At 45.1% G+C, this 22,042-nt stretch overlaps 2 protein-coding genes across 2 annotated transcripts; both read right to left on the reverse strand.

Annotated features, from left to right (window-relative positions):
- Positions 1-5,359: 5,359 nt before the first annotated feature.
- LOC117053887 (tubulin alpha-4 chain-like) lies at positions 5,360-12,162 on the reverse strand. Its single transcript, XM_033162198.1, is given in 7 exon segments — positions 5,360-5,677; positions 6,195-6,730; positions 6,733-6,874; positions 7,975-8,123; positions 8,733-8,831; positions 8,834-8,951; positions 12,010-12,162. Coding segments are annotated over 7 exon segments (1,341 nt in total). The 5' UTR covers positions 12,013-12,162; the 3' UTR covers positions 5,360-5,383.
- Positions 12,163-14,752: 2,590 nt separating this feature from the next.
- On the reverse strand, positions 14,753-19,871 carry PEX26 (peroxisomal biogenesis factor 26). The gene is given in 7 exon segments (XM_033162200.1): positions 14,753-15,159; positions 15,162-15,185; positions 15,885-16,031; positions 16,820-17,136; positions 17,964-18,104; positions 19,305-19,474; positions 19,476-19,871. Coding segments are annotated over 7 exon segments (936 nt in total). The 5' UTR covers positions 19,536-19,871; the 3' UTR covers positions 14,753-15,082.
- Between the last annotated feature and the right edge of the window lie 2,171 nt (positions 19,872-22,042).

Consider the following 22,042-nt stretch of genomic DNA (forward strand, 5'->3'; position numbering starts at 1 on the left):
CTTCTTTAAAGGCCTTCAGTGGCTAGTGGCTGTGACTGAATACATTCCACTGGCTCTTTAGGGGCCGATGTCTATGGGTAGCACACCTTCCAACATTTCTCCTATCGAAATAGGGACGTCCCATTCCATAGTGGTAGTTTTATACCCTACACATCTTACTGGGTTGTTGCAGCCGCTCTGGGCAGCTTCCAACATATATAAAAACATTATATATCAGAACCTAGTGAGTACCCAGTTAGGAAAGCTTGTCATGCCCTCAACTGCAGCATGTTGTTTCTGTGGTTTGGGGGTGGGTGTTTTGTGTGTGTGTGTGTGTGTGTGTGTGGAGAGAGAGAGAGAGAGAGAGAGAGAGAGAGAGAGAGAGAGAGAGAGAGACCTACCTGCTTTTTGACAACCTGTAAGAAAGGGCTAAATTGTAAATTAGATAAGATTGGGTTATAGACTTTATGTAGGGATGTCAGAGAATTCTGATGAAAATGGAAGTGGAAATTGCTACAGTTTGTGTGTTTGTCTGTGGTCAGCAATGGAAATCAGTCAAGCTAATATGGTTGGTACTCATTCACATCAATGTGAATGATAAGTTGTTGTTGTTTGTTGTTTTGTGGTGGTGGTGTGTTTTTTAAGTCTGTAAACAATACATAATCGTTTTGACATTTTCTTTACATTGTGTACCTTAAATGGAAGGCAGAAGGATGAGTAACATAGTATTTGGTGGAAACTGAACTGCAGCATAGAATCATAGAACCATAGAATCATAGAATTGTAGAGTTGGAAGGGACATGAACAAAGGGTAATTTAGTCCAACCCCCTGCAATGCAGGAATCTCAACTAATGCTTCTATGACAGACAACATTCCAACCTCTGCTTAAAAACCTCCATGGAAGGAGAGTCCACAACCTCCCCAGGGAGATCGTTCCACTGTTGAACACCTCGTACTGTCAGAAAGTTATTCCTGATGTTTAGTCGGAATCTCCTTTCTTGTAACTTGAAGCCATTGGTTTCGAGTCTTACTCTAGAGCAGTAGAAAACAAGCCCACTTCCATCTTCCATGTGACAGCCCTTCAGATATTTGAAGATGGCTATCATATCTCCAGAAGAGAAACAGAACTGATTGTGATACATATAGACAAGAACAGAAATTGTTGCCTTATATTCACATGGGGAATTAAGCTGCCCCTTTGTGAGAAGCAGGTTATGTCAACAACATAGAACTGGTTGTTGTGAAAGTAAGCTGGGGATGGTTAGAAGCATTTTCAAGAACCAGGTCATTTAAGGATGTAATCTGTGATAGTAAAACCAGTTAAGACAGTCTCCAGTGTCTTATGATGAAATGAAGCAAGACATAAAATGATACCAAGAGTTCCCAGCAAATGTCATCTTTGAACCAAAAGAAAAGTACTGTGAAGAAGGGACTGCAGAGATGGAGCCTGTGAAGTCCCCTTAAAAATTGAACCTGTATGTGCTCTATTGCACTAACTAAGCCGTGAAGTCTGATGGGTGACCTTGGGTCAGTCACCAACTCTCAGCCTAACCCTTTCTGCTGGTAGCGGCTGGGGGCAGATCTTCACCCGACACTGGAAATCTCTGAACAACCTAAACCTATCTGCATGGTATAGCAATGTCTGGTCAGTAACTATAGCTGAAAAAATTACACTCCATATACTACAAGTAATGCAGGGTAAAGAATGGCCACAGTCCTTTTAGGCCACCTGGTGGTCCTTTATTACCTAGGCATCTAACAGTGACCTGCAGCATTATAGCATGAAAACAATTGCAGCTATTTGGACAATGTTATGATAATATAACATCATCCAAGAATCGCTGTTGGTATTACAGTGGTACCTCGTGTTACAGACTGTAAGGGTTTTCAGTGATTGCTCATGAGTAACCAGCCTGATGCCGAGGTTTCTAAAACTAAGTTTCTTTATTGTGCAGCAACAAAAGTACGTCAAGCTCATCCTTCGGCAGAGTCCGGGAATGACTCTTTCCGGTTCTTTGCCCAGCATAAATGCCACGGGATGCGGAACCCCCGCCTACCCCCTCTGCGTCCTCCCCCCCCCCCCTGCGCAAGTGGGGAGACGGAAGAGGCGCCTCACCTCCAGTCCCTGCTTGATGTGAGGGCTCTCCTTCCCTGTCAGAGCCCTGACTCCTACTTCCCCTTCCCGTCTCTCCCTCCCCACTAGAGGGATCACTGCCTCCCTCACTGGAGGAAGACGAATTGCTGAGCAGGTGGGGCGGGGGCTTGCGATAGTGAGAAAGCCCTGGCAACCCTTTGCCGTGAGGTGAGGGCAGCACCCTGACACAGACGCTTCAGGTTACAGACTCCGCTAACCCAGAAATAGTACCTCGGGTTAAGAACTTTGCTTCAGGGTGAGAATAGAAATTGTGCGGTGGCAGCAGGAGGCCCCATTAGCTAAAGTGGTACCGCAGGTTAAGAACAGACCTCCAGAACGAATCAAGTTCTTAACCCGAGGTACCACTGTAATTCCAGTTTTATGTATTGATCCACAGATATGCAAGTTGTTCCATTTATTGGTTTCTTTGTATTTCTTGGTTTGTTGTTCTTCTTGAATTGTTTTTAGAAAGTTGAAAACTTGAAAATAATAATAAAACCTCTCAACCTGACCCGCTGCCAAACTTTGCAGATCTGTTTAACTTCCCTGGACACTTTTTTCTGCTGGGGCTGAAATGTTTCTTCTGCTGGGAGTCCCCATGATAGGCTAGTTTCTCCCAGTTTCTGTAGAAGCCCATGAGGTCAGGAGATGTGTCTCAAATTGAGTTTAGCCCCTTGGTAATGGGGACTGAACAATGGGTGTTAATTGGGAAGTGGCTGGTGAACAGTGGCTGGTGAGGCAAGTGCCAATTCTCTCTTCCTGCTACTGACTGGTTCTCTCCATTCCACCAGGTTTCTGTTCCATGACGTCATTGAAATCTAAGCACTCCAGCTGATCCATCTCAGCTTGAAGGCTTATAGCATAAGCATATCAATATGGTACCTCTTTCCAAACGCTTCTGGAACATTTCTCTGCTAGTGAATGCAAATTGGCTTTAAAAAAGCACCACATGTAGTATTATTCTCCAAAAAAGCTTTCCCACATAACTCCCATCTCCTCTCCTTTGTGCTGGAGGGAATGCGGGAGCAAGGGTACCTATTTCCATTTGTGGTGGGAGTGCAGCAATTTTGGTTAAAGGCTTTTACAGAAATAAAGAAGATTATCGGGGGTTTGCTTTCTTTGTTCAATGGAGTAAATGAAGAAATTAAGGCAAATAATCATGTCATGCAACAGTTCAAAAATGGAAAAGTTATCTGACATTTGGGGTAAATTTGGAGTAAATGAAATTCACTGCCTTCTGTTTATTATACGTTATTGTAGCTGAATGGGTCTCGAACCCTCAGTGAGTTAGGGACTTCCACTGCATGCAAAGACAGGTTCCAGCAAATTGCAGTCTTAAAATTGTAATCTTTTAAGAATGTGTGGAGTATTTGGCTCATACTTTTACGTTATGTATATATGAATTTGTTGTTTGGAATGCTACAGAATTCACATTTCATAAACAATTAAGGCTCTCAGTGCCTGCTAGCTGTGATGGCTTTTTCAGGCTCTACTATCAAAGGCAATTTGCCCCTGGATACCATTTGCTGGGAATCACAAGTGCTGTGACACCTGGTCCTGCTTGCAGGCTTCCCATTGGCTCATCTGGTTGGCCACTGTGAGAACAGGATGTGGGATGAGGTGGGCCTCTGGCCTGATCCATCTTTTTACGTTCTTATGGATATTGCTACAATACCACATATATATATATATATATATATACACACACACACACACACACACACACACTCACTTTGCCTATACTAAAAGGTTACGTTTTTAATCTCCAAAATGAAGTATGAAGTGAGATTACAGTAGAGAGACCCAGGGCTTAACTTAAAATGTGTGGCAGTGGTGAATCCATTCAACGATGATGAAATGGCAATTATCATTTCAAAAGTTCAACATTTCTTATTGTTTTCCTTTGACAATTGGGGTTGCCATATTGCTTAAGACTTGCTTCATTTTAAAGCAGTGAGGCCAAGAAGGAATGAGGTGCCAGGAGGAAAGCAAGGAGTCCTCTGATAGCTTGTGCCCAAGGGTCCCTAGAAACACGAAACCAGTTCTGCTGCTCTTGAATGGCTCCCATTTATTTAAACTGGCCTGTGCTGAATAATTTCCTGGTGGATTGTGCTTTAGCCAGGAGGCCAGGCTGCCAGACCCCATTTGTGTAGAGCTGAGAGCAGAACTCAGAAGGTGGTTTGTCTTCAACAAAATCAGGGCTACACACACACTATACATTTAAAGCACAGTTAAACCACACGGCTCCACTCCCCCCCCCAAAAAAAGAATCCTGGGAACTGCAGTTTACCTTTCACAGATCTACATTTTCCAACAGCCACCTTTAATCAACTACAGTTCCACAATCCTTTGTGGGGGAGTCATATGCTTTAAATGTATGGTGCATATGCAGCCCAGATCTCCTAGTTGCTCAGAGAACTAACCTGATATGGAAGCTTTTATAGGAGTCACCTGACCTGCTCTGGCCACCCAATTGGAGGAGGTTTCCTTGGCTGCCTCCCAATTCTCTCCTTTGGCCAGGGGAGGATGATCTCACATGGGCTGAATCCCTGCCCAATTTTCTTCAGCTCACCCATTTCAAGACTCGCTGTAGGCTTGTATTATGATGCTGGATGCCCACATTACACAGGCTTGTCTAAAAGGTTGACGTGGAATGCCTGAAAAAGGAATGCCTGTCATCATGTATGCAAGAGTGTGGCCTGACCACAAAACTGGTAGGAACCAGTTAGGAGGAACATAACACTGACTGTTAGAGTGAAAACAACTCCTCATAAGGTACAAGGAGGGCTCTGCATATTGAGTAAAAGAAACTGGTTGGGTAAAGTTGCATTTCAAGGGCTGTGGTTGGGTGAAAACATGGTGGAGTGGAAGTGGTTGGGCTAGAGGTTGAAACAGCTAAAACAACACATTTTTCGTATATAGTTCCAGTTACAGGTGGGTAGCCATGTTGGTCTGCCATAGTCGAAACAAAATAAAAATTCTTTTCAGTAGCACCTTAGAGACCAACTGTGTTTGTTCTTGGTATGAGCTTTCGTGCGCATGCACACTTCTTCAGATACATATAGTGTTTTCTATAAGAAAACTCTCTCACAAACTCTTTTGACTCTGTCCGGTAATGCACTACTGAATAAGGTCTGACCTATTGGGAACTTTTCATGAGCCTCCACACGGAACCCCCAAGGGGAATTTCTCCCACAAAGTCTACAAAGGCCCAAAGGAAGGGAAGAAACAGACAAGAGACAATGTGGTGCACAGAGAGGAGCAAACTGTTAGATTTCCTCGCTGTCGAGTACCGACTCAAACGAGTCAGTTGCCACTTCCTCATAGTCCTTCTCCAGGGCGGACAGGTCCTCTCGAGCTTCTACAAACTCCCCTTCTTCCATGCCTTCACCAACATACCAGTGCACAAACGCTCTCTTGGCGAACATCAGGTCGAACTTGTGGTTTAGCCTTGCCCAGGCTTCAGCAATGGCAGTGGTGTTGCTGAGCATGCAGACAGCGCGCTGGACTTGGGCCAGATCTCCTCCAGGGGTTACAGTTGGCGGCTGGTAATTAATGCCAACCTGGTAGGATTGGAAGGAAAGAGGAGAAAGCAAGCATATAGACACACAGAGAGATAGTATCAGTTCAAGCAACCACCTTTAAATTGGAACCTTAGAGGTAGAATAAGAATGAGGTGACATACTGCCTGTACTTCTGGTAAAGACTGATACCTTCCATCAAAATTCTCTATGGGAACTGAGTGATGTCCCTCTATTTGTTGGCAACCCTATGGTGAAATAGTTTGCAAGGCAGTTCTGTTTTATATGGGAAATATGAATAGGTAATGTGATGGAGTGTGACTCTAGCCTTTTTCTGGAATCACCAAACCACAGGCACCGGTATGTTCACCAGCAATTCCTATGGCGTCTCCCTTCTCCACACCACATGTCTCCCCTAATTTGCTTTTTTTCTAAACTAAAAAGCTTCAGGTGTTCAGAAAAAGCCATTTTCTGAATCTTTTCCCCAGATTCCTCTCTTGATAAACCTTAATGATTGCATTGGGACCCAGACTTCATGGCAATATTAATCTCTCCTCACCTTGAAGCCAGTTGGGCACCAGTCCACAAACTGGATTGTCCTCTTGGTCTTGATCGCAGCAATGGCTACGTTGACGTCTTTGGGCACCACATCACCTCGGTAGAGCATGCAGCAGGCCATGTACTTCCCATGGCGGGGGTCGCATTTCACCATCTGGTTGTTGGGTTCAAAGCAGGAGCTGGTGATTTCGGCCACGGAGAGCTGCTCGTGGTAAGCCCTCTCGGAGGAGATGATGGGCGCATAGGTCACCAAGGGGAAGTGGATGCGAGGGTAAGGCACCAGGTTGGTCTGGAACTCAGTCAAGTCCACGTTGAGGGCGCCATCAAAACGCAGGGAAGCGGTGATGGAGGAGACAATCTGGCTGATGAGGCGGTTCAGGTTGGTGTACGTAGGGCGCTCAATGTCCAGATTGCGACGGCAGATGTCGTAGATGGCCTCGTTGTCCACCATGAAGGCGCAGTCGGAATGCTCCAAGGTGGTGTGGGTGGTCAGGATAGAATTGTAGGGCTCCACCACCGCAGTGGAAACCTGGGGGCTGGGTAGATGGCAAACTCCAGTTTGGACTTCTTGCCATAGTCCACAGACAGGCGCTCCATCAGCAGGGAGGTAAAGCCAGAACCTGTGCCTCCTCCGAAGCTGTGGAAAATCAGGAATCCTTGTAGCCCTGCACAGGTGTCAGCCTGTAAAGGGAACAATCATTTAGGTGCTTTCCTCACACATGCAGAGAGCTTTTTTTTTTTTTACACTGACGATCCTGCATAAATAAGATACCCCTCTTGAGTTCTGAAATGTTAGAGTCCAGAAAGGACTGTACATTGTGAAAAGTATTTTGGTCTGTTTAAGTAGGCAGGCAGAGGGGTGGAGATTCAGCACCAAAAACATTAGGAGGTGAGGGAATTTTTATTTTCTTTCCATGCAATTAGCAAATGTGATATTAGGATCCATGTCCTGCTTCCCCATCCTTGTATTAAAGGGCCCTCCATTTTATCTAGTCATCCTATAAAACAAATGTTTCTCCATCTGAATTAAAGAAACTCCCAGGTGTCTCCTTACTGTGGTACAAACTGGCCTCTCCACATCCTTTCTCAGCCAATCAGAAAGTGGCTGGGAGAAAGGGATGGATGGTGTATGTGTCCATACATATGTTTGAGTGCGTTTCTCTGTGTGTGTGTCTCTATGTATTTATTTTATTTTAATTTTTGTTAAATATGTATATCATCCTATACCCATAGATCTCAATCAATAAATCTATTGATTGGCATAAATATCTATTGTAAAATAAGATGGTACAGTGGTACCTCTGGTTGCAAACAGGATCCATTCTGGAGGCCCGTTCGCAACATGAAAAGACCGCAACCTGAAGCGCCGTATCTGCACATATGCGTGGCACAATTCAGCGCTTCTGCGCATGTGCAAAGTGCGATTGAGCACTTCTGCGCATGCGCGCGTGCCGAAACCCAGAAATAACCCATTCTGGTACTTCAAGGTTCGGCGCATTCGTTTCCCATAGCGAACGCAACCCGCAGCAAACACAACCCAAGGTATGACTTATATTGACTGACATAAACATAATCATTAGAATGAACAAATAAATTATAGCTATGACAATCTCCTAATTAACAGAGATATCTGATGGGTGGAGTTTGACTCAGGTGGACTTCTTTTGATTGGTCCTCAGGTTCTCCAGGACCCAGCCAATGCGTTTCTGGTCTCTTTGAAGTGCCATTCAATAAAACATTGTAGCCTACCAAAACATGCTTTCAGTTCCATTGTGCCTTACCAGTTTTCGAATGCGATCCAGTGCTAGCTCAATCCTGTCCTTCCCAATGGTGTAGTGACCACGGGCGTAGTTATTAGCTGCATCTTCCTTGCCAGTTATCAGCTGTTCCGGGTGGAAAAGCTGTCGGTAGGTGCCAGCCCGCACTTCATCTGTGAAAGGGGAAAGGGAGCGTAAGGCCTTCCAAAAGGAGCTGAGTTTTAATACAAGGACGGCCCAGCTCTGAATCTTCTTTGGAGGTCTTTAAGCAGAGGCTTGACAGCCATCGTCAGGAATGTTTTGGTGGTGTTTCCTGCTTGGCAGGGGGTTGGACTGGATGGCCCTGGGGTCTCTTCCAACTCTATGATTCTATGATTCTAGAAAACCATGCTTGGTATTTCAACTCAGTGGTGAGGAAGCTGTTGCACTCCAACTCCCATCAGCTCCAGCCAGCATGGTCAATGGTCAGAGATGCTGAGATGGTCCAACAACATCTGCTGGGCTACAAGTTCCCAAGTATCTGTTAGCTGGGGCATTGCATAGAAAGCTGTTGCTTTAAAGAGCTGAATAGCTTGATTCTTCATACCATTAGAAAACTTTTGTTTTCTTACAGCCGAGCAATTCAGTAGGGCTTGTCTACACACATGGAACTGAAGATTCATCTATTCACCTAAGGAATATCTCAGGACTCGGAAACCTGAGGCCCATTGAGGAATGTGCCCCCCCCCGCCCCTATATGATCTTCCAAGCATTTCATGTGACCTGAGACAGACTTAACTCACCGACTACAGTTTGCTCCAAGTCCACCATGATAGCTCGTGGCACATGTTTCCCGCTGCCAGTCTCTCTGAAGAACGTAGCAAAGGAGTCGTCATTATTGAGATGGTCTTTTCAGCGAAGGTGCCGTCTGGCTGAATTCCATGCTCCAGGCAGAAGAGTTCCCAGCATGCATTGCCGATCTGAACTCCAGCCTGGCCAACGTGAATGGAGATGCACTCACGCTACAGAATGGAGAACAAGGTAAAGTCAGAGGACACGACACAGACTCTTTGGGACAGGTGAATTCGTTTTTGCACCCTGTAAGTAGTTGCATGCAATGCTTGGAATGATTTGTTTATTTTTTAAGTTTGATTTCCCACAATGAACCTGATGCAGAGTCACTCTGAAGCACTTAGTCAAATTAAAATTGTAGCTAGACCTAGTTGCTTGCTCGCTGAGACCGCTGGACCAGAATTGTCTTAGAATCAAAGAACTGCAGAGTTGGAAGGGACCCAAAGGGACATCTCTCTTCCACTATATGTCCCATCTGAATTTGGAGAGGCAATTGAGGTGTTAGACTGGTGCTTGGAGGCAGTAATGGGCTGGATGTGAGCTAATAAATAGAGGCTGAATCCTGAAAAGATGGAGGTACTGTGTGTTGCGAGTTCTCATGTCAAGGAGGTGGGGAGGCAGCCTGCCCAGGACAGCTTTGCAGTCCCCTGGAAGGAGCAGGTCCTCAGTTTGGGGTGCTTTTAGATTCAACACTGTCACTGGAGTGGCCTCCATGGCTAGGAGTGCCTTTTTACAGCTCTAGTTCCTTTTGGACAGAAATGACCTGGCCACTGTATTGCACGTTTTGTAATTTCCAGATTGGGTTATTGCAATGTTCTTTACACAGGGCTGCCCTTGAAGACAATTTGGAAACTTCAACTGGTTCAAAATACAGTAGATAACCCGAGTTCTGGTTTTATGAGACTGGGGGGGGGAGGGGACCTTTTTCTATGCATTTTCTCCATACCATGCAATTTTTATACCTCTGTTGTCCCCTACTTAGGACTCAGCTACATTAGTCAAAAAACAACACTTTGAAGTGTTATAAACCTGCAACACCAGATGGCGCCAGAGAGCAAACAAATTTTCTATGTGATTTTTACATAGGTTTTTCTTCTTTGTTATAAAACAATTTAATTTCTGACTTCTTTATAGCGTTTTTTTTCCCCTGTGTGTAAATCCGCCCTTTGTCACCTTTTCTCTAAATGAAAAGCTCCAAACACTGTAACCTTTCTTCATAGGGGATCTACTCCATCCCATTGATCACTTTGGTGGCCCTTTCCTAACATTTCCCTTCTACATTCTCCTTTTTGAGGGGTGGTGATCAGAACTGTACACAGTATTCCAAATGTGGTTATACCACTGATTTGTATAGCAATATTGTTGCTATACAATAAATAGGTACCGCTCCGGCGGGAAGGTAAATGGCATTTCCGTGCGCTGCTCTGGTTTGCCAGAAGCAGCTTAGTCATGCTGGCCACATTACCCGGAAGCTGTCTGCGGACAAACTTCAGCCTATAGAGCGAGATGAGCACCACAACCCCAGAGTCATCCGCGACTGGACCTAACGGTCAGGGGTACCTTTACCTTTTTATTGTTGCTATATTTGCAGTTTTATTTTCAGTTGCTTTCCTTGTGATCTCTAACATGGAAATAACCTTTTTCACAGCTGCTGCACATAAAGCTATCCATCACTTTTAACTTTTTAGGCAATTTTTATTGATTTTTTTTTTAAAAAATAATAATAATACAATAGATAAACAACAATATTGAACCCCAATATCTTTTTCTGGACCAGTTCAGATGCCATTAGAGTTATGTGGTTGGCATTGTTTTGCTACAGTGTGCATTTTTGACAGCTGGCATAAATAAAATCAAGGGGAAAGCTTCAGTCAACATCAACTGGCAATGTTTGAATAAAACAGAGAGGGATTGAAAGCCTAACCAAATTTGACAGCTGTCTCCCATTTATCATCATAGTAGAACATGATGTAAAAAGTAAACCAAGAATGGATTATATTCAAGGAGTACCTGAAAAACTACTGTGACAGCAAAAACCTCCTGGTATATCTTGAATGAGTCTTAGAATCATAGAATCATAGAGTTGGAAGAGACCACAAGGGCCATCCAGTCCGACAATATATGTAACTTAATGTTTTTGTTTAATTTTTCTTTTTCTTTTTTTCGTTATCAAAAAGATTTTAAAAATATATTAATAGGATACTGTAAAACAGAACAAGTGTAATTTAGTTTTTGTTTTTTAGAACAATCGGAAGTCTGTTTAAGGTCTTTTTAAAAAAATTATTTTAAATTTTTCTGCGGTATGGGATGGGATACAAATTGCAATATATTGCTGTATAATTTTGTAAAATATGTTTAATAAAGAATTCAATTAAGGGGGGGAGAACATGGTTAAACTATGGAACTCGCTAGATGTGATAGCTACCAACTATGATGCCTTTATAATGTTAGATAAATTCAGGTAGGATAAAGCTACCTGAGAGCTGAACTTCCTGACAGTGAGAGCTGTTCGGCAGTGGAATTTGCTGCCAAGGAGTGTGGTGGAGTCTCCTTCTTTGGATGTCTTTAAGCGGAGGCTTGACAGCCATCTGTCAGGAATGCTTTGATGATGTTTCCTGCTTGGCAGGGGGTTGGACTGGATGGCCCTTGTGGTCTCTTCCAACTCTATGATTCTATGAAAGCTATCAATGGCTCCTAGTCATGCTGGCTATCTTCTATCCCCAATGTCAGAGGTCTTATACTAGTTGCTTGGAATCGCGAGTCAGGAGTGCTATTGCACTCAGATCCTGCTTGTGGGCTTCTCCTTGGCACCTTGGAGAAAAGGGTGGGATACAAATGCAATCCAGTCATTCAGCTGCTGGCCTGGAACAACTTGGCTTCTGCAGCATCAACCTTGCCATCACAGAACTGATGTGGTGATGGTGGATAAAATGTCAGGGTGCAGATCAGGGAAGGGAAACCTGCACCACTCCCGATGTTGTTAGACTTCTAACACCACCAGTCCCGCCACCAGGGCCAATGGTCAGGGGATGGACTTAAAGCCCAGCAGGATTTGGCGGTTCCCCAACCCTGATCTACACCCTGACATCTACACACCAATCCTGTATTGTCAAACTGCCTTGATCTTCTTCTACCTTTCAATAGTTCTGAAGCAGAGCAAGTGGCAAAGGAAAACCTCTCTCCCCATGGCACCTTCCATGTGCAGGAGGAAGCTCCCCTTCCCCTTACCATGGTGCCTCAAGCAGTGCTCACTCTCGCTCCCGATAAGCAACAGCAGCTGTGGATGTGATGTTCCCACTGCTGTCTGCTCTAGGCAGCTGGGTGCCAAGGACCCAAGCCATGCTGCCACCCCAGGGAGTGCCATTGAGCATCACAGTGCAGGGGAGGAAGGTCATAATCACTTGGCAACCTCCCCTTTCCTGCTCCTGCCATTTACATCACTCACCCACTCTCAGGTGGTGGGCTCAGCAGAAGCTATCTGCCCATGCCCCTTCCCACCTGAAATGAGGAGCTTCTTCCTCTTGGCTCTGTTTTTTTCTCTGAGCAGAACCAGGTCTTTTCCTGGACTCTGCATTCTGGCTTTGTGTAGGGGTGGTTTGTTTGATGCTTCTGCCATAGACAAGGTTTTTTTTTTGGGGGGGGGAGTTCCTTGCATGCAGGGAATATATTCCAAGAAGCTGGGCTGAATGTTTCCTATGTAGAGGGAGTTACCTGCCCCCACTGGGAAGAATTCAAATTTGCAAATACCCACCTGCATATTGAAGTAGTAGGGGCCATGGAAAAGCTTTCCCATTTGATTCTACTGAATGCTCTGGTTTTTTCCTGAGTTCAGGACATTGAATCTGCTGAGTAGACCTTGGAAGACATCACAAATCCAACAAAACATAGGTATGTGGAACCTGTGGCCCTCTAGATGTTGTAGGACATCATCTTTCATCAGCCTCCACCAGCCAATGACCAGAAGTGATGGGAGCTGGAGTCTAGCAGCATCTGGAAGCCACAGGTTGTCCATCCCTCAGCTAGCACCTATTGTTTGCCATGAGCTTTCTCTGCCATCTTCCTATCAATGGGTTGTCATCTAGCAGAGCTGTTCCAAGGGGTAAGTATTCTGAGGGGGGAAAGGGCATTGTGCTGGCCTAGAGCAACCAGTTTGCAAGGCACCTTGCTGAAAAGTAATTCATGTTCGTTTCAAAATAGATCCTGTTCTCAATGTGAAGTCTATGGAAGCCTTGGTAGAATCATAGAACTGTAGCATTGGAAGGGACCTCTAGGGTCATCTAGTCAATGCTGGAATCTTTTGCCCAGCATGGGCTTCAAACTCACAACCCTGGGATTAAGAGCCTCGTGCTCTCGAGACTGAGCTATCCCTGCTGTATCTGGTACTGCTGTTGCATTCATAACTTTTTTGCAGGTTTCACATAGGCATGTGGTTGGCTGCTGTGGGAACTGGAGGTGGAGTTAAGACAGGCCTTTGATCTGATCCAGCAAGGGCACTTCTTATACTGTTACCTGCTCATCCTGTTTTAATAGGTATGTTTTAGCTCCTTCAGCCTGAGGATGTGGACAAGGTGCTTGGAGATGTTAGGCTGATCATCTGTCTTCTTGGCCCTTGCCTGTCCTGACTCCTTAAGGCAGCCACAGCAGGGCAGGTCAATTGGATGGGGCAGGTTGTAAAGAATGGTGAAGTACCATAGGGACTGAAGGAAGAAGATGAAAGGCATTATCAAAGGAGTCTTCATCGGATCCCACTATCCTAGGTTGGTTTCATATTTATGCTACTTGGGCAAAGGGCTCAAGTGCACAGCAGTGTTCCAACTCGAAGCTTTCTTGGAGGAAACTTATGATCTTTATCCTTTGCGGTATGGTTTTGGGAATGATATATCTGTCACACTAGTGGATTACCAGCGCTGTGAGCTGGACAAGGGGACAGCAGGCCAGTTGGACCTTGCAACAAGCTTTTAATACCATTGACCATCCCTTTGGGGGTGGGAGGTGCTGTTTTGCAGTGGCTGTAGTCTTACCTTGCAAGTCAGTTGCTGAACATGGTGTTTAGGGATTCGTGTTTAATTCCTTGGCCTCTGTCCTACATCACAAAGGACTCCAGTGTGTCCTCTGTGTTATTTCACACCCGCATGAAACAGCTAGGAGGTTATCTGGTGTCAGTAATATGCTGCGGACACCCATCTCTAGCTTGCATTTCCTTCCTTCCGTCCAGGGCGGGTGTGGAGATCCTGAACTGCAACCTGAGAGCAGCGGTGGGTTGAATGTGGGCTAATGAGTTGATACTTTAAGCCAGACAAGACAGAGGCACTTCTGGATCAGTAGAAAGCCAATCCAAGATTAAACACACTCCTTTACTGGAAGGGATAGCAGTTTCCTTGAAAAACCAAGTTTGTAGTCTGGGGTGCTTCTGGATCCAGGCTTGCTCCTGGTGGTGGTGCCATTGGACCAGCTTCAGCAAGTGCACTCTTTCCTGGATGAAGATCCTGCTGCCATCAAGTATGCCTTAGTCACATCCAGATTAGATGACTGCAGCACACTTTGCTGGGCTGCTGAAGTGTTTGGAAACTTCAGCTGGTGCCAAATGCAGCAGCTAGACTTGCATTTTTTAGCCTACAGGTATTAACTCCAGTTGTGTTCAGTCTTCTCTGCCTACCTGTTTGTTTCCAGCGCTTCCCAAACTTGGGTGTCCAGCTGTTTATTTGACTACAATTCCCATCATCCATGACCACTGGTCCTGCTAGCTATGGATGATGGGAGTTGTAGTTTAAAAAAAAATAGCAAGAGACCCAAGTTTGGGAAACTCTGCTTTAAACAAATGGTGTGGATGTGATCACAGCTTGCGATCTGTTGGGGGACAGGGGCATTTCCTAACTGGGACCAAAAAGCAAGACGGAAGTGATTTAAATAAAATTAATGTTACAAATATATATAAATATAATACGCAAATCAATACCACAGAATCAAAATACGGGAAAAAATCAGCCTTAAACAGAAGCTCCAAGAACTCAATCATAAAGATATCTAGTTGGCAAGTGTTTCTAAGTGATCATATACAAAGCCACTAAATTCCAGCTATCTATCATGGAAGTGCTTTATCAGTCCTACTGCTGTGGTCATGACACAGCAGATGCCCCGCCCAGATACTGCACTGCCACCATCCTTAATTCTCGAAGAAGTCTCTGCCTCACTGCAGGAGCTCTCTCAACAGCTGCAGCCGCCTTCATTGACTTGCAAGTGGCTTCTCCACGATCCTTCAACAAGCACTGCTTCAGCATCATACAGAAGGCAGTGGAGTCAGTTAGTCTTGAACTGGAGGCCTGTAGTGTGGAGAAAACGCAGCCAATCGGGCTTGATGGAAAAGCTGGATTAGTCTGTTAGGAGGAAGAGAGAAGTGGGAGATGCTGGAAAGAGAAGAAGATGACTTTCATTTCTCATATCTACCCATAACAATAAGCAATATTATTCACGACACTGGTCGAACATTCCTCCTCCAAATGTAAACACCCCAATGTCCCAAGGGTTTCATACAACTAAAATAAACCACTAAGGTATCACATGCACCATATGTTTAAAACACTGTTGTATCACTTTAACAGCAACGGCTTCCCCCCCAAAAAAAACCTGGGAACTGTAGTTTGTTAAGGTAGCTGAGAGTAGTTAGAAGACCCCTTACAGAGCTACAATTCCCAGCACGTAAAACTAACTACCGTTCCCAGAGAGACTCCTTGCCTGAAACCCTGGTGAGCCATTGCCAGAGCTAGATCGGCCAAGAGTCTAACTCAAGAAGCTGTCGTATACTTGGTTCTTATGCAGCTACTCCCTGCCAGGCCTTCTACTCCATTGCTCCTGGACCTTGGTTGAATTTGGGGCTCTCATTCCACCCCACTCCAGATATGGCAGACTTGACCATATCCCCAATAGTCTGTGCTACAAGTCATTCCTGAAATCCCAATCTTGGCCAAGCAGCACTGTGTGTCAAAACACACACACACACCGCCATTCCAGATACATCGCCACATAGGTTAAATATTTCACACAGTAACAGCTGGAGACTTCTCCTTTCCCTTCCCCTCCCACTGTCTCCCCTCTCTCAAGTATACCTGGGTCAAGTCTCACGACAATGAGACACAACATGAAAGCAACCAAGAGTGTCTTTCTGTAGGAGATGGAACAGAGCTGGCCTGCCAAGGATCCCAGCACTCGACCCAGCTGTGCCAATATGGTCAACACCTTTTGGGATACCAAACCTGCAAAACGAAAGGAAGACGTTATGCCAGGGAAAGGAGGCACCACTCAAAAGAAACTTTTAAAAGTTATTTCTAGAGACGATTCCATGAAAAATAACCTCCTTTCTCCCTTAAAAGCTCTCCAGACACCACAGTTTCTTGTGGCTGATCAAGGAAATGCTTTTGCCCCTTAGCAAACGCTTTATCTATGCTGACAGTAAAACCCAGTGAAGTTGTTGGAAGTGTGTCACCTTCACCCAACAGTTTAATTAAGCTGTCTGAATGCTGTAGGACTGCAATTCTCTTACTATAATAATAGAATTGTAGAGTTGGAAGGGATCACAAGAGTCATCTAGTCCAACCCCCAGCAATGCAGGAATCTCAGCTAAAGCATCCGTGACAGATGGCCATCCAACCTCTGCTTAAAAACCACCAAGGAAGGTCAGTCCACAACCTCCCAAGGCAGACTGTTCCACTGTCGAACAGCTCTTACAGTCAAAAAGTTTTTCCTGATGTTTAGTCGGAATTTCCTTTCTTGTAACTTGAATCCATTGGTTCGAGTCCTACCCTCCAGAGCAGGAGAAAACAAGCTTGTTCCCTCTTCCATGTAACAGCTCTTCAGATATTTGATTATGGCCATCATATCTCCTCACGTTCTCCTCTTTTCCAGGCTAAACATAACCACCTCCTTAAACCACTACTCATAAGGCTTTGTTTCCAGACTAGGTGGCAAGAAAATTTATATACTCCAGGCATCTATGGTTTCAGCTACAAAATACATAAGATGGCTTAAAAAAAAAAAAGCCTACCCAACCGTTGCTTCCACACCATTTCTGGGTGCTCCTCAGGAAGCTGGCCCTCCTCCTCTTCCTTCTGCAGCCACTGTTGCCTCTTCTCCTTAATGCTCTCATAGGCCTCCACCTGTTGCTCTTTGCTCAATGCTTTGCAACCTCGGATTAGTTCCTCTGCCTCTGCAAAGAGCCTGAGCGGCAACAGCACATGGAACAGGTGCAGCTGAGCCAAGAGGCCGTAACTAGGCAGGTGCTGATTGGCTGAGGAATGTAACCAGTCCCTGGTGACTTCTAGCATCACATGAGGTTCTTCCACTTTACTATGCAGGAGGATGCTGAGAGGGAAACAAAGCAATACCGCCATTTTAATATTGTTATAATGACACCATTATATTTGCATACTACTTTTCCTATGCATTCTCAAGAAAGCCCTTGACACAAAGGGAACAAGTATAATTTAGTGCAGGGCTCTATGGCCCTCAGAACACCCTACAAGCAACATGTCCTTCCCAGACACAATAATATAATAATAATAATAATAATAATAATAATTATTATTATTATTATTATTATTATTATTATAACAACCCGCCCATCTGGCTGGGTTTCCCCAGCCACTCTGGCCGGCTTCCAACAAAAGATTAAAAATGCATTAAAACATCAGTCATTAAAAACTTCCCTAAACAGGGCTGCCTTCAGATGTCTTCTAAACGTCAGATAGTTGTATATTTCTTTGACATCTGATGGGAGGGCGTTCCACAGGGCGGGCACCACCACCGAAAAGGCCCTCTGCCTGGTTCCCTGTAACTTCGCTTCTTGCAGTGAGGGAACCGCCAGAAGGCCCTCGGCGCTGGACCTCAGTGTCCAGGTTGAACGATAGGGGTGGAGAAGCTCCTTCACGAGAGTTCATATGACTTACTGCATCTCCATACAAAAAGAAAATCCATACACACAGAAAACTAGCATGTGTGGCAGAAGGCTAGGGTGCAATGCCTCTTTCTCCCAGATATCTAGTTTTCTGTATGCAAGGAACTGATCTGCATGGAGGTGCATTCAGCTATGCAAGCCCCCACCCGCAGCCTAAACTGGTACAGTCCAGTAACAGGCTTACCATCCCCAAAATACAATAATATAACTCTGCGTCTATAAGAGCAGAACCCACCACAGCTCTAGAATTCTGGAAGGCCAACATTCAGGATCGTGATAGTACTGAAGAATCCAAGGGAGGACTTCTCTCCATCGGTTCATCTCAGCCAAGGCCTGGATACCCACAGTGCATAAGGAGCATTTCAGTTCTTCAGAGCTGATTCAGCAAAGAGATGCACAAAATGTATTTATTATTATTATTATTATTAAAAATTAACCCCACTCTGCTGCTGAAAAGGACTCCCAGAGTGCCATACAAAGATCAGCAACAAGATTGGAAGTCTGGGGGCAAGGGCTATCTAAAAGGCATGACTGAAAAGGAAAAGGCATTGGGAGGGAGGGGGGGGAGAGCAAACACAGTCAGTAGTTATTATTATTTACAAAGTTTTATAACAACCGGATGGAATAGGAGAAGTTCAAGGAGAGGAGCAGCAGGAAGTTGCTGTCTCTTAGCACAGCCAGTGGCCATTTTACCTTTCCTGTCCCTCTGCTGTAACTTGGTAAAATATCTTTTTCTGTAGGAAACTGCATTCTTCTGCCATTTGTGCTAACAGGTACTGGAATAATTATCATTAGTTAATTCCCTTTAGAAGAATGACATCAATTCCAGGACTGGATTAAAGCAACTGGAGGCCACGAGCTAGGAGTTTAATAAGTTTACAAAAGTATGGAACAGGGGTCCCCAACTAAGGCCTGGGAGCCGGATGCGGCCCAATTGCCTTCTCAATCTGGCCCACGGACGTCCGGGAATCAGGGTGTTTTTACATGAGTAGAATGTGTCCTTTATTTAAAATGCATCTCTGGGTTATTTGTGGGGCATAGGAATTCGTTCATATTTTTTTTCAAAATATAGTCCGGCCCCCAACAAGGTCTGAGGGACAGTGGACCGGCCCCCTGCTGAAAATGTTTGCTGACCCCTGGTATGGAATTATCGAAGACATTCACACAGAACATTCATAGGGGAATCACAGCTATGTTATAATCCTCACTTGTTCTCAAAATGTACTCTATAATGATAGACAGTGATCTGAACGCTTGTATTGCTTCATGGCTGGCTTTATATTTGATCCTGAGCAGCATTATAACCTCCACAATCTTACTAAATAGTAAGTACGCAATTGTGTAACTCTTATACAGTCATAGACACAAAACATTGTGTGTTTAATATTACTAAGGCAACTGGGCCTAGATAATAAAATTTGCCTGGGTTTTTTATTTTAAAAATTCTTGCAAGAGGATGAGCCCACCCCCTAGATCATGGGCTGCAGATAGTTTAGCAAATACGTAAATCTGGCACTGATCAATCAATCCCACTCTTCCCAGTTCTCACCTACCTCTGCCTCAATTCAGCACATACCAGTCAGCATCTTCATTCTCGGGGTCCTTCCTGAGGCTCTCGCAGCCTTTCTCGCACCTGTCCAGAGCAGCCGCGAAGTCCCTGTTCATCACCAGCAGATCTGCAGCCTCTTCCAGTAAGGAAGCTGCTTGGGACGCCACTGGAGACAGAGACACGGGCTCGCTGCTTCTTTAAAAGGCTCCCTGCCCCGCCGATGCCAGCAAGCGCCACGGACAGATCATTCCTCATCATCTCTAGGTGCTGGTTCTAAAACTAAACACTCCGACTGAGCTGCGCTTATATAGGCCTGGTTGCCTCGCGCGATCAGCAGCTTCAGGACAAAGTATTATGCAGCACTCAATAATTTGGGTTTTTGTTTATTATTTTTAGGCCCACTAGCTCTTCTTCCTTCTTCAGAGGCAGGCTATTTCCCTCTGCAGTCAGACCACCGGCTAGAAAAGAGCGGAAGGGCTGGTGTAGGAGGAAAAAAGCTAAGTAAAAAAGAAAAGTTGTCTTCGGTTGCACCATTCTTCAGAATCCAGAAGATCCCGAAAGTCCAGATCTGCAGAATTGCACAAACTGCGATTCTGCGGGTGAGGGTCCGCCTTCTATAAAGCCCTATAAAGCAACGCAGTGCAGACCCCGCTTTCTTTCTAGGAAGCAAAATCATCTCCCTGCAAATTCTGCATAAAGGAGCAACAAAAAATGCGGCTGCGAACAGAGACTTCCTCACTTTACCTGAGCGCCCACAGTCACCCCGCCGGGAGAGCATGATGGGAAATGTAGTCCTCGCGAGGGAAAAAGAGTACGACGGGAAAGGCTGACTTACGGGAGGCCGGACTGCAACAACCGGAAGCAGCCCGCTGGCAGGAAGTAACGGGAGCAGGAGGGAGGGGAATTAAGCTTAGTTCCTTGGCCACCTTCAATTCTTAATGTCCCTCCTCGTTAATACAGTAGGTAGTTGGAAATTCTGAGGGTTCTGGTTGGACAACTTGGTGATTTGTTTTTCTCCTGTCTGTTGTAGCAATTGTAATGCTCTGGGCTAGATGCGTAATGGATTGTAATTGCATTTAATGCCTCCTTTTTTTACATTGTATTACAATTTGACTTATGTAAAATTCGGTCGAAATAAATTTCAAAAGGTGCTACTGGACAATTTTTATTTATTTATTTCGACTGCCCGTCAGACCAGCATAGCTACCTACCTGAATGTAGAATTCAGGTTATTGCAAGTGTTCTTCACAGACATGCCGCGGAACACGTGAACCCAGCTCGGTTGGGAACACCACACTCAAGATGCTTTTAAGGCATTACCACCCCACCCCACCCCACTAACTGGTTTTAATGTAAAAGCCCGGCGCCTGCTTGCCAAGGAGTGGCCAGAGCGCATGGGGTCACAGGCACACCTGCAGGCTCTGCGTCCCTTCAGAGAACAGAAGACAAAACGGTTTATTCACTTATTTACACCTTCCATCTGCATGGAGGGGGTCCAGATCTTACAGCATGGCCCAGAGCATAGCAGGCAGTCTTTCCTTCACCCTTGCCAAGATGGATGTCATCCATTCTCCCTCTTCTTCCCAGAGGCCCCTTGCCCTCCCCCAGAGCAGTTACCCTGGCAACCCTCCAAATCTCCTGTCTCTGGTCACACCCGGGACAAGGAGTTGTCCTCAATGGCTCTCGTATTTTAATGCTCTGCTCTTCCCTTGGCCAGCCAGGCTGGTTTGAGTAAGGCAAGCCAGGAATCCCCTTGGCAGCTTACATTCTCCCTGAATATCACAAAGAACCCAAAATCCTAGCATTTATTAATTTCTAGAGTTTAGGGGAAAATCCCCTATTTCTATAATACCAGTCCCTCCTTAGCAAAGCAGTCTTCCATGACTGTCCAACTTGGTTACAACCAGCTTCCCACTGTGCTTGAAAGGTAACAGAGGTTACATTAAAAACACAAGAAGGCATTTAAAAACACAGTAACAGTTCCTCTCTAAGCGGCCCCCCAGCTTCCTGGATTCCCCCAAGCTTTTCTTTCTTTTTGCGACACCGCTCTGGTCATTCCAGTGCAGCTTACCCAGTCCACCCACACCTGGCATGCAAGGTGATGGTAATCCAGTCCAACCCCCTCATCAGAACAATTCTCAGACATATTAACAGTTTTTCATCAGTACATCCCTGACGAGAGTAATTGAAACAAAGCCCTTACTATCCCAACACCACAGTATGCGCACAGCATTTCAAAGTCATTGTTGAACTTGCAGGCACAGTCCCTTTGTAGGTCAGTTCACAGTTCCAAGAGCAGAAATCCCCACCCCCTCTTCTTGTTGTAGTAGCTGGTTTTCCACAGTTTCTACTCTTGAGTAAATCAAACACAGTTCTCAGTCCTTGTTGCTTAATTCACAGGTTCAGTCCTTCTGGGGGCATCCTATGCCTCTGGGGTCTCCCAGCAGATTGTGTAGGGACGCCTCCCTCCTCTAGCCCCCCAAGGCTGCCACTGGGGGTACTAGCTACTGTGTTGGGCCTGTGGTTCTGTTCCCAGAGCCTCACGGTCTGGTCCTACTGGTTGTTGGGCCACCCGGTACAAATAATAGCTCTTGTATTTACACATTGGCATTAAATATTTTGACCACAAGCCTTTTGTTTCTTGTTCAAAAAACTGCATTCTTCATTAGTAAAAAAACACACACAAACCCCACACACAATATAGTCCATATAAACCCCTCTAATTTAACCCTATTTCAGTAGGAGAAAGCTACTGGTAAGTATAT

This window comes from Lacerta agilis, chromosome 10 (assembly GCF_009819535.1).
Source record: "Lacerta agilis isolate rLacAgi1 chromosome 10, rLacAgi1.pri, whole genome shotgun sequence".
NCBI classification, from domain to species: Eukaryota; Metazoa; Chordata; class Lepidosauria; order Squamata; family Lacertidae; genus Lacerta; species Lacerta agilis.